This window comes from Drosophila tropicalis, unplaced genomic scaffold (genome assembly GCF_018151085.1).
Source record: "Drosophila tropicalis isolate 14030-0801.00 unplaced genomic scaffold, ASM1815108v1 contig_1187, whole genome shotgun sequence".
Lineage (NCBI taxonomy): Eukaryota > Metazoa > Arthropoda > Insecta > Diptera > Drosophilidae > Drosophila > Drosophila tropicalis.
Window position 1 is genome coordinate 3,195,025 of NW_027172559.1, and position 13,016 is coordinate 3,208,040.

Sequence of the window (13,016 nt, forward strand, 5' to 3'; positions counted from 1 at the left end):
GATTTTCTCTATTAAAACAACTTCTCCCAGTTCCTTGACAGAACAGACAACAGTTGGAGTCTCTCAGACCATGCCAACAACTGGAGTTCCTTCAGAAGGCTCGACTTTCCCCGCGACTGCCAAAATTCCTACTGCTGCATCAACTCTTGTACCTGGAACTACAGACGAGACTTCTTTAGCGACGGAGACTTCCCTGGGCACAACTCTTTATATAGAAACAACTTCTCCCGGTTCCTTGGTAGAACAGATAACTGTTGGAGTCTCTAAGACCATGCCAACAAGTGGAGTTCCTTCAGAAGGCTCTACTTTCCCAACGACTGCCAGAATCCCTACTGCTGCTTCAACTCTTCTACCAAGAACTACTGAAGAGTCTACTTTAGCGACAGAGACTTCTCTTGGCACAACTCTCTCTACAGAAACAACTTCTTCCAAATCCCTTACAGAACAGACAACCGTTGGAGTCCCTAAGACCAGGCCAACGAGTGGAGTTCCTTCAGAAGGATCTACTTTCCCAACTACTGCCAGTATCCCTACTGCTGCATCAACTTTTGTACCAAGAACTATTAATGACATTACTTTAGGCACGGAGACTACCTATGGCCCAACTTTCTCTATTGAAACAACTTCTCCCAGTTCCTTAACAGAACAGACAATAGTTGAAATCCCTGAGACCATGCCAACAAGTGGAGTTCCTTCAGAAGGCTCTACTTTCCCAACGACTGCCAGAATCCCTACTGCTGCTTCAACTCTTCTACCAAGAACTACTGAAGAGTCTACTTTAGCGACAGAGACTTCTCTTGGCACAACTCTCTCTACAGAAACAACTTCTTCCAAATCCCTTACAGAACAGACAACCGTTGGAGTCCCTAAGACCAGGCCAACGAGTGGAGTTCCTTCAGAAGGATCTACTTTCCCAACTACTGCCAGTATCCCTATTGCTGCATCAACTTTTGTACCAAGAACTATTGATGACACTACTTTAGGAACGGAGACTACCTATGGCCCAACTTTCTCTATTGAAACAACTTCTCCCAGTTCCTTAACAGAACAGACAATAGTTGAAGTCCCTGAGACCAGGCCAACAAGTGGAGTTCCTTCAGAACGCTCTACTTTCCCAACGGCTGCCAGTATCCCTACTGCTGCATCAACTCTTGTACCAAGAACTACAGACGAGACTTCTTTAGCGACGGAGACTTCCCTTGGCACAACTCATTATATAGAAACAACTTCTTCCAAATCCCTTACAGAACTGACAACAGTTGGAGTCTCTCAGACCATGCCAACAACTGGAGTTCCTTCAGAAGGCTCGACTTTCCCCGCGACTGCCAAAATTCCTACTGCTGCATCAACTCTTGTACCTGGAACTACAGACGAGACTTCTTTAGCGACGGAGACTTCCCTGGGCACAACTCTTTATATAGAAACAACTTCTCCCGGTTCCTTGGTAGAACAGATAACTGTTGGAGTCTCTAAGACCATGCCAACAAGTGGAGTTCCTTCAGAAGGCTCTACTTTCCCAACGACTGCCAGAATCCCTACTGCTGCTTCAACTCTTCTACCAAGAACTACTGAAGAGTCTACTTTAGCGACAGAGACTTCTCTTGGCACAACTCTCTCTACAGAAACAACTTCTTCCAAATCCCTTACAGAACAGACAACCGTTGGAGTCCCCAAGACCAGGCCAACGAGTGGAGTTCCTTCAGAAGGATCTACTTTCCCAACTACTGCCAGTATCCCTACTTCTGCATCAACTTTTGTACCAAGAACTATTGATGACACTACTTTAGGCACGGAGACTACCTATGGCCCAACTTTCTCTATTGAAACAACTTCTCCCAGTTCCTTAACAGAACAGACAATAGTTGAAGTCCCTGAGACCATGCCAACAAGTGGAGTTCCTTCAGAAGGCTCTACTTTCCCAACGACTGCCAGAATCCCTACTGCTGCTTCAACTCTTCTACCAAGAACAACTGAAGAGTCTACTTTAGCGACAGAGACTTCTCTTGGCACAACTCTCTCTACAGAAACAACTTCTTCCAAATCCCTTACAGAACAGACAACCGTTGGAGTCCCTAAGACCAGGCCAACGAGTGGAGTTCCTTCAGAAGGATCTACTTTCCCAACTACTTCCAGTATCCCTATTGCTGCATCAACTTTTGTACCAAGAACTATTGATGACACTACTTTAGGCACGGAGACTACCTATGGCCCAACTTTCTCTATTGAAACAACTTCTCCCAGTTCCTTAACAGAACAGACAATAGTTGAAGTCCCTGAGACCAGGCCAACAAGTGGAGTTCCTTCAGAACGCTCTACTTTCCCAACTACTGCCAGTATCCCTATTGCTGCATCAACTTTTGTACCAAGAACTATTGATGACACTACTTTAGGCACGGAGACTACCTATGGCCCAACTTTCTCTATTGAAACAACTTCTCCCAGTTCCTTGACAGAACAGACAACAGTTGAAGTCTCTCAGACCATGCCAACAACTGGAGTTCCTTCAGAAGACTCGACTTTCCCCGCGACTGCCGAAATTCCTACTGCTGCATCAACTCTTGTACCAGGAACTACAGACGAGACTTCTTTAGCGACGGAGACTTCCCTTGGCACAACTCATTATATAGAAACAACTTCTTCCAAATCCCTTACAGAACAGACAACAGTTGGAGTCTCTCAGACCATGCCAACAACTGGAGTTCCTTCAGAAGGCTCGACTTTCCCCGCGACTGCCAGAACCCCTACTTATGCATCAACTCTTGAACCACGAACTACTGAAGAGACTACATTTGCGACGGAGACTACCTTTGGCACAACTCTTTATATAGAAACAACTTCTCCCAGTTCTTTGGCAGAACAGACAACCGTTCGAGTCTCTCAAACCATGCCAACAAGTGGAGTTCCTTCAGAAGGCTCTACTTTCCCAACGACTGCCAGAACCTCTACTTATGCATCAACTCTTCAACCACGAACTACTGAAGAGACTACATTTGCGACGGAGACTACCATTGGCACAACTCTTTATATAGAACCAACTTCTCCCAGTTCTTTGGCAGAACAGACAACCGTTCGAGTCTCTCAAACCATGCCAACAAGTGGAGTTCCTTCAGAAGGCTCTACTTTCCCAACGACTGCCAGAATTCCTACTGCTGCATCAACTCTTGTACCAAGAACTACTGAAGACACTACTTTAGGCATGGAGACTTCCCTTGGCACAACTCTTTATATAGAAACAACTTCTCCCAGTTCTTTGGCAGAACAGACAACCGTTCGAGTCTCTCAAACCATGCCAACAAGTGGAGTTCCTTCAGAAGGCTCTACTTTCCCAACGACTGTTAGAATTCCTACTGCTGCATCAACTCTTGTACCAAGAACTACTGAAGACACTACTTTAGGCATGGAGACTTCCTTTGGCACAACTCTTTATACAGAAACGACTTCTCCCAGTTCCTTGGCACAACAGACAACCGTTCGAGTCCCTCAAACCATGCCAACAAGTGGAGTTCCTTCAGAAGGCTCTACTTTCCCCGCGACTGCCAGAATCCCTACTGCTGCTTCAACTCTTCTACCAAGAACTACTGAAGAGTCTACTTTAGCGACAGAGACTTCTCTTGGCACAACTCTCTCTACAGAAACAACTTCTTCCAAATCCCTTACAGAACACACAACCGTTGGAGTCCCTAAGACCAGGCCAACAAGTGGAGTTCCTTCAGAACGCTCTACTTTCCCAACGGCTGCCAGTATCCCTACTGCTGCATCAACTTTTGTACCAAGAACTATTGATGACACTACTTTAGGCACGGAGACTACCTATGGCCCAACTTTCTCTATTAAAACAACTTCTCCCAGTTCCTTGACAGAACAGACAACAGTTGGAGTCTCTCAGACCATGCCAACAACTGGAGTTCCTTCAGAAGACTCGACTTTCCCCGCGACTGCCAAAATTCCTACTGCTGCATCAACTCTTCTACCAGGAACTACAGACGAGACTTCTTTAGCGACGGAGACTTCCCTTGGCACAACTCATTATATAGAAACAACTTCTTCCAAATCCCTTACAGAACAGACAACAGTTCGAGTCCCTCAAACTATGCCCACAAGTGGAGTTCCTTCAGAAGGCTCTACTTTCCCAACGACTGCCAGAACCCCTACTGCTGCATCAACTCTTGTACCAAGTACTACTGAAGACACTACTTTAGGCATGGAGACTTCCCTTGGCACAACTCTTTGTATAGAAACAACTTCCCCCAGTTCCTTGACAGAACAGACAACAGTTGAAGTCTCTAAGACCAGGCCAACCAGTGGAGTTCCTTCAGAACGCTCTACTTTCCCAACGACTTCCAGATTCCTTACTGCTGCATCAACGCTTGTACCAAGAACTACTGAAGACACTACTTTAGGCATGGAGACTTCCTCTGGCACAACTCTTTATACAGAAACGACTTCTCCCAGTTTCTTGGCAGAACAGACAACCGTTCGAGTCCCTCAAACTATGCCAACAAGTGGAGTTCCTTCAGAAGGCTCTACTTTCCCAACGACTGCCAGATTCCCTACTACTGCATCAACTCTTGTACCAAGAACTACTGAAGACACTACTTTAGGCATGGATACTTCCTTTGGCACAAGTCTTTATACAAAAACAACTTCTTCCAGTTCTTTGGCAGAACAGACTACCATTGGAGTCTCTCAAACCATGCCAACAAGTGGAGTTCCTTTAGAAGGCTTTACTTTCCCAACGACTTCCAGATTTCCTACTGCTGCATCAACGCTTGTACCAAGAACTACTGAAGACACTACTTTAGGCATGGAGACTTCCCTTGGCACAACTCTTTATATAGAAACAACTTCTCCCAGTTCTTTGGCAGAACAGACAACCGTTCGAGTCTCTCAAACCATGCCAACAAGTGGAGTTCCTTCAGAAGGCTCTACTTTCCCAACGACTGCCAGAATTCCTACTGCTGCATCAACTCTTGTACCAAGAACTACTGAAGACACTACTTTAGGCATGGAGACTTCCCTTGGCACAACTCTTTATATAGAAACAACTTCTCCCAGTTCTTTGGCAGAACAGACAACCGTTCGAGTCTCTCAAACCATGCCAACAAGTGGAGTTCCTTCAGAAGGCTCTACTTTCCCAACGACTGCCAGAATTCCTACTGCTGCATCAACTCTTGTACCAAGAACTACTGAAGACACTACTTTAGGCATGGAGACTTCCCTTGGCACAACTCTTTATACAGAAACGACTTCTCCCAGTTCCTTGGCAGAACAGACAACCGTTCAAGTCCCTCAAACTATGCCAACAAGTGGAGTTCCTTCAGAAGGCTCTACTCTCCCAACGACTGCCAGGTTCCCTACTGCTGCATCAACGCTTGTACCAAGAACTACTGAAGACACTACTTTAGGCATGGAGACTTCCCTTGGCACAAATCTTTATATAGAAACAACTTCTCCCAGTTCTTTGGCAGAACAGACAACCGTTCGAGTCTCTCAAACCATGCCAACAAGTGGAGTTCCTTCAGAAGGCTCTACTTTCCCAACGACTGCCAGAACCCCTACTTATGCATCAACTATTAAACCACGAACTACTAAAGAGTCTACAATAGGAACGGAGACTACCTTTGGCACAACTCTCTCTGTAGAAACAACTTCTTCCAGTTCTTTGGCAGAACAGACTACCATTGGAGTCTCTCAAACCATGCCAACAAGTGGCGTTTCTTCAGTAGGCTTTACTTTTCCAACGACTGACAGAACCCCTACTTATGAATCAACTCTTGAACCAAAAACTAGTGAAGAGACTAAATTAAGCACGGAGACAAGCTTTGGCACAACTCTCTCTATAGAAAGAACTTCTCCCAGTTCCTTGACAGAACAGACTACCGTTGAAGTCTCTCAAACCAAGCCGACAAGTGGAGTGTCATCGAAAGACCCCGCTTATTCATCGACTGCCAAAATTTCTACTGAGTTGGAAACTCCGATTTCTATGACTATGGCATCTAATACGGTTGATTTGTTAACTGCAACTTCCACGACAATGAGTGACGTTTTTACAACAACACAACAAACAGTTTTATGCCGAACAGACTACGACTGTGCTGATGACGAAATATGTTTAGAAGCATTATGCCTTAAACCCTGTAGCTACTACATAAACCTTTGTAAAATGCAAAATATGTCAGTGTGTCATACATTGAATCACACCGCAATGTGCTTTTGTGATAACGTCGCAGATGTAAATATACCCGATTGCTCTATTAAAGCAGGTAACTAAAGTTGTGTACATATATTTGTAAGTTTTGATACCAAATCCAAAAGTTCTCTTACTATTTCGGAATGAATAAATTGCAAGGAACCACCAGGGGTTGCGGTAAAACTTCATGGCATCGAGGCTCTGACTACTTTTGAAAAGCCAAGGTATCTGGCGAAAATGTAGAGGCCTGTTTCAGTTGAATGTCATACTTCTATTCCTCTGTCTCACTTTCTGTCTTTCTCTCTTTCCATGTCGTAATGAATTTCATCATGTTCCCCAAGCAATCATTCGATTTTCTGACAGACACGTGCATGTTATTTTCCTTGTGTCGTTATGTTCCTTGCAATCCCTGCTCTTTGTGAAAATCTTCAATTGCATATTGTACTCCTCCCTTTCTTCTCTCGTTCCTGCTTCTTCTGTTGTCTTTCGAGAAAACGTCTTGCACCTTCCACTATCACCAACCCACAACCACCAATCTTCACAACAAATCACTATTCGGAATAGTTCGATATATATGTGTCCACAGGAAAAATTCAATTCGTCCATTAGTATTTACTGTCAAATGGCGGTCGTTTTGCATGCCCCTACCATATGATATGATATGCAATATTTGTTTGCTCCTTTCATGTTAGTTGCCTGCTTTTGATGTCTGCTTACCTATTTGCCTGCTGAAAATTTCATAAAATTCTTTACCATACCCCACATTATTTTGAAGGTTCTCGTTTGTTCTCTTCAATGTGCTCGATCGACGTGCATGCTGTCTCAGTGTTCTGTGATTCTGTTTTGTGTTCATATAAATATCTGTGTTGATTTTGTTGTATTTTTAGTACATACCCGTTTGTTCGTTTATCACATATCGTAAGTGTAAATGTATCTATATTATTGATTATAACATATTATGATAAATGCATGTGGTCAGGTGTTTACTAATCATTAAATATTGTAAAAAGCTTTTAAAACTGCACTAACTCTATGTTTTAATGCTTGCTTGCATGTGTATACGTTGTTTAGTAACAACTTTTAAGACTAAACTAAATAAGTAAAACTATCTATTGGCTAAGTCTGCTAGATTATATTGTGCTATTTGATATAATGATGCACCCAATACAAATCAAAGAATTATTAAACTGATAAACCAAAATATTATTACTAACTGCATTGAAAACTGAAATTAAAAAAAAGAGGAAACTATGAAGAAAAACTACCTCTCGAACAGGATTCTTGACTGTTGAAATATTGACTAAAATTGTATTGAGAATGCAAAGAAAATGTATTATATGGTTCCAAACTAATGCTAACAATTTGTTTACTTCAAACATAATGTAAATAGAGATCGGTTGCGCGTCAAGTGATGAATGTCCCAGTCAGCAGGCTTGTATCAATGCACTTTGTGTGGATCCCTGTTCACATGAAAACCCCTGCGGTCGCAGTGAAGAGTGCCGCGTTATTGAGCATCAACCTGTTTGTTCCAGAGGTTACTATTGTTAAACCATAGCTATTATAGTGTACTTTATTTATAAATTATTATTCCTTTTTATAATTTAGTTTGTGAGTGCCAGCGTAAATCAGACTGCCGTGATGGTTCCGAATGTGATGGTTGTCATTGCCTCGATGGTAAGTTAACAAGCTCTATATATTTTGACAAAGAGTACCGTGTGTTATAAGAGTATAGAACAATCATGCTGTGCTTACATTTAAGCTTATGCTTGATTCCGTGAGAATTCTATAACGCATAATCATAAGAAACATACTATGACATTAACTTTTACTAATTTTATGATTTATTGATTTTAAAATTCCAGTATCTGGTCGCACACCTGGCTGTGAACATTGTCCACCTGGTGTCAAATGCGATCCCACAACTGGTGCTTGTATCAAGGGTAAGTTGTACATACATGGTTACTTAAAATATTTAGACTGAATTCACATGTTAAATTTCTAACTATAAATGTGTAAATATGAATTGTACATACATATGTGTAATATTAAATAACATCCCTTTACCCATGTAAATATATCTCTTTCCTTAGCTAATGTAACAATAACAACTAGTACTACCACCACAATCTCAAAGAAATCAACGACAACAACTACAACCACAACAAGAAAACCAACATCTAACCCAAAAACCACTTCAAAGGCAACAATCACCACCTCTAGCACTACTAGCATCTCTGAATCCAGCACAATCACTAGCCCAACTACTAACCAAACCTACACGTCTAAGCCCATAATAGAGACCACAACAACAAAATCGGGTCACACTAAAGGCTATCGTGATGGTGAGAATAATATCACTCATACGCCAACACCAGAACCATTAATTACGACGACCACTGTGTCGGCTGTGACCAGCACAACCTTGCGTGGAGAAGATAATAAGGGTGATAGTGAGAGAAGAACCACAACCCCAAAAATGAAGACCACTCGCCTAGATACTTCAAATGAGATGCCAGATACGTCAACGGTGACTAGTGGAACAGTTTGGACCACCGAATTATCTACAGAGCCCGGCACTACAATTGAAATTGATACTTTAATTCCAACAATAAATCCACCACCTGGAAACACAACAGATATCACACTAATTAATCCATGTACCATAGATACTAACTGTGCTCCAAACGAGCATTGTAAATTGGGTCGTTGTCAGAAGAAAGGTATTTTAATTACGTATGACTACTGTCACTTTGGGATCTTGAAATATTAAAATGTACATCGAATATATTATAAGATACTTATATATTTCAATGTCCTAAAATGGCAAATGTAAATATTTATCTTTTCTTGTATATATCAACAATATTACTGCACATACATATATAGATATGTTAAGAATAATATCAAAGCATTTTTAACTGTAACACAACTGAATAATAATTTAAATTAATTTTAACCAATATTCTTACTACCTACTCACTTTCTAACAAGTAGAACCGCCAGGTACACCAAAAACACCTGAACCTTGCCAGTCAAACAATGATTGCATTGAAAACGAGGCCTGTTACATGGGCCTATGCCAGGATCCATGTGAATTTGCTAAAATATGCGCTTCCAGTGCTAAATGCACAGCCAAAAGTCATCGACCCATATGCACTTGCCCACAGGGCCATGAAGGCAATCCAATGGTTAAATGTGTACCTACTAAAACCTCAAGTAAGCCACTAATCAATTAATCAATTCATCCATACATAATATTTGACAATTAATTCTATTACCTCTACGAAAATCATTTCAAATCAATTTATTTAAAATTTTTCTACCACTTACAGTAGAGTGTCAAGAGAATTCTGATTGTGGAGTGACCGAGGCTTGTATTAATCAACGTTGTCAACATCCCTGCGATGAACATGATCCTTGCGCCCAGAACGCTATTTGCATTAACACAAATCATGCGGCCGAGTGCAGTTGCTCAGATGGATACCAAGGCAATGGATTTATTGGTTGCCAGCCAGGTTAGTAGGTCGTTTTGTCGACTGCACGATAGCACTTACTATTTAAATGGATAAAATACATTCCAAATTTTATGTAATTATCTGCTAATATCACATTTATTTATTTCCGATGTCTTTCTATTTCATACACTGTACAAATTCCCGTACACCATTGCCACCATGTATAAATTATGTACTGCCCTGAAACAACCCACGACAACAAAAACACAATATGAATTATAAATACACCGAACAATCCGCTATGCACCTTAACCACTATCCCTAACCAAAACCACCGTAGCACGTACCCATGTCTGCCAATACAACGAGGACTGTCCTCCGACAAAGCTTTGTGATCGGCTCAATCGTCGTTGCATTAATCCATGCCAAGAAGATTCTTGTGGTGAGAACGCCGAATGTGTGCCGGTTAATCATGGCATCGATTGTCACTGTTTACCTGGTTTCTTGGGAAATGCCTATGTCCAGTGTCTTCAGCAACTGGGTTGTCGCAGTAACTCCGAGTGCGATGCAAGTGAGGCGTGCATCAATGGTAAATGCTCCTCACCTTGTCAGTGTGGTGCCTTTGCTCTCTGTGATGTTATCAATCACAGGGGAGTGTGCAAGTGTCCACCTGGCTATAATGGCAATCCTCAAGTGGGTTGCAGTCCACCGCAGAATCCTTGCGAACCTAATCCATGTGGTCTCAATGCGCTTTGTGAACTAGATAATGGCAATCCCATATGCTACTGCCCTAAGGGACTCACTGGAAACCCTTTTAAGAATTGCAGTAAGTATTAGAAATTTGTATTACTTAAAGATGCAATTGGTTCTGTTATATTATATCCCACACTTATTTGTTCAACAGTTCCCGAAGGTGATGAGTGTACACCAAATCCATGTGGCCCTAACTCGGGATGTCGACGCGTTAATGGAGCACCAGTTTGTTTCTGTCTTCCCGAATACGAAGGCCAACCACCGCTTATTGCCTGTGAACTGCCCTCAAACCCCTGTGATCCATCACCATGCGGTCCCAATACTCAGTGTTCTGTTTTAAGCAATGGCTTTTCCAAATGCACCTGCCTTCCAGGTTATGTAGAAAGCCCAAATACGATCAGAGGTTGCGTTGAGCCCATTAATCCTTGTGATCCAAATCCATGTGGCACTGGAGCTATTTGCGATTCTTCACGTCAACCGGTTTGCTATTGTCCAGATAATAAGATTGGCAATCCATTTAGACTTTGCGAGAAGCCAGCAGTTTCAATTGAACTCTGTCAGCCTGGACCTTGTGGACGCAATGCTGATTGCTATGTAGCCGGAAATCGTGAGGAGTGCTACTGCCGTTCAGGTTATGTCGGAGATGCCTATCAGGGATGCCGTGAACCAAGCCGTACCGTCTGCGATCCCAATCCGTGCGGACCCAATGCCAATTGTGTAGTGGCTGGTGATGGTCAAACCGCTTGTGTCTGTCCTGATGGCCTCTCTGGTGATCCAACCTCTCTGGTTGGTTGTCACGGTTATGAATGTCAAATTGATGCTGATTGTCCTCACAACAAAGCATGTATGGGTTTCCGCTGTTACGATCCCTGTCCTGGTGCATGCGGCTATGGGGCAACTTGTCGCGTCGAAGAACATCATCCGGTTTGTTCCTGTAATGCTGGTTTAACTGGTAATCCAGGCGTCCGTTGTTATAGCCTTGACCATCCCAAAGCGAACCCATGCGTGCCAAGTCCATGTGGTCTTAATAGTGAATGCAAGCTTATAAACAATCGTGCTGTTTGTTCCTGCATTCCAGGCTATCTTGGTGACCCACAGTCTGGCTGTCAGCCGGAATGTGATATTAATTCAGATTGCGGTGAAAGCTTATCATGTATAAATCACAAGTGCGTTGATCCATGCGCTGACACAATTTGTGGTATCAATGCTATATGCAATGTGCGCCAGCACACCCCAGTCTGCCACTGCTTAGACGGCTTTGCCGGAGATGCTTTCCTACAGTGCGTACCAATTGGTATTCTGAAAAATGTGTCACGCGACCCATGCGCCCCTTCGCCATGCGGACCCAACGATGTGTGTTCAATTCATGGTGATGGTGTGGCCTTGTGTGATCCCTGCTTTGGACCTAACGCACAGCAAAATCCTCGTTGTCGCCCAGAGTGCATTGCCAATTCTGATTGTCCCTTCAATCGTGCCTGCTTGGGACAGCGTTGCTTGGACCCATGCCCTGGATCCTGTGGACGTAATGCCATTTGTTATGTATATGAGCATAATCCAGTGTGCACTTGCGTTGAGGGGCTCTATGGCAATCCGTATGAGCAGTGCTCGACGCCATCAGCAATTGTTCCAACTCCAGCACCAAGCTGCGCCAAACTGCAATGTGGCCCCAATGCGGAATGTAAACGTCACAACAATAAACTGGCCTGTGTTTGTCGGAAGGGTTATTTCGGAAACCCTCAGTTTGGATGTCGTCCGGAGTGTGTTTTAAATAGTGACTGTTCCGCAGATAAGGCTTGTGTCAATGCTAAGTGTGAAGATGCCTGTGTCGGAGTTTGCGGCATTAATGCAGTATGCCGCGTTGTTAATCATGCACCAGTTTGTGTCTGCGCCGAAGGGTACTCTGGCGACGCTTTTGCGAGCTGTTCGCCTTCTTATCTGCCTCCACCACAGCGACCACGCAACCCTTGTGAGCCATCGCCATGTGGTCCGAATTCACGTTGTCTTGCTTCAGCTGATGGATATGCTGCCTGTTCATGCCTTCCTAATTTCAAGGGTGCACCGCCTGTCTGTCAACCAGAGTGTGTTGTGAGTTCCGAGTGTCCACTTAATCAGGCTTGCCTTAATCAAAGATGTGCTGATCCTTGTCCTGGTACTTGTGGCGTTGGAGCGCGATGTGAAGTATTGAACCATAATCCAATCTGCTCATGTGAACCACAATTCGAGGGCGATCCATTTGTGGCTTGTTCCCGAATACCAGAACTGCCGCCAGGCGATTTGCCAAAATCGGAACAAAATCCATGTGTTCCATCGCCATGCGGACCCAACTCGATTTGTCAGATTAAACAAAACCGACCAGTATGCTCGTGTGTGGCTAATTATATTGGTAGCCCACCGTACTGTCGCCCCGAGTGTACTCTAAGCAGCGAATGTCCCTCCGATAAAGCCTGTATACAAGAGAAATGCCAGAATCCGTGCGCTAATACTTGTGGCCATAATGCCCGCTGTACAGTAATTGCCCATTCGGCGCACTGTAGCTGCGATCAAGGCTATGAAGGAGACGCTTTCGTTGGTTGTTCAAAGGTCATTGAGCGCGGTATGTTGTTTTTATTAAAAATAAC

General features: G+C 43.3%; 2 protein-coding genes across 2 annotated transcripts in view; both read left to right on the forward strand.

Moving 5' to 3' along the window:
• Nucleotides 1–13,016, forward strand: part of dpy (dumpy) — a 92,895-nt gene that overhangs the window by 31,591 nt on the left and 48,288 nt on the right. The window contains 8 exon segments of the mRNA XM_068288095.1: nt 7,581–7,724; nt 7,796–7,864; nt 8,053–8,130; nt 8,281–8,910; nt 9,185–9,406; nt 9,523–9,705; nt 9,986–10,471; nt 10,550–12,991. Coding sequence (XP_068144196.1) covers nt 7,581–7,724; nt 7,796–7,864; nt 8,053–8,130; nt 8,281–8,910; nt 9,185–9,406; nt 9,523–9,705; nt 9,986–10,471; nt 10,550–12,991 — 4,254 coding nt within the window.
• On the forward strand, nt 71–4,587 carry LOC137577373 (mucin-22-like). The gene is made up of 4 exons (XM_068290814.1): nt 71–1,444; nt 3,660–3,766; nt 3,861–4,175; nt 4,437–4,587. The coding sequence occupies exons 1-4, from the start codon at nt 71–73 to the stop codon at nt 4,585–4,587; spliced, it is 1,947 nt and encodes a 648-aa protein (XP_068146915.1).

Bases quoted from the DNA above. Each gene is read 5' to 3' on its own strand.
- LOC137577373 (XM_068290814.1), top strand. From the start codon at position 71: ATGCCAACAACTGGAGTTCCTTCAGAAGGCTCGACTTTCCCCGCGACT. The intron at 1,445-3,659 runs GTAGAACAGATA...AATCCCTTACAG, and splicing joins CAACTTCTCCCGGTTCCTTG to AACACACAACCGTTGGAGTC. The intron at 4,176-4,436 runs GTACTACTGAAG...CTCTTTATACAG, and splicing joins TGCATCAACTCTTGTACCAA to AAACGACTTCTCCCAGTTTC.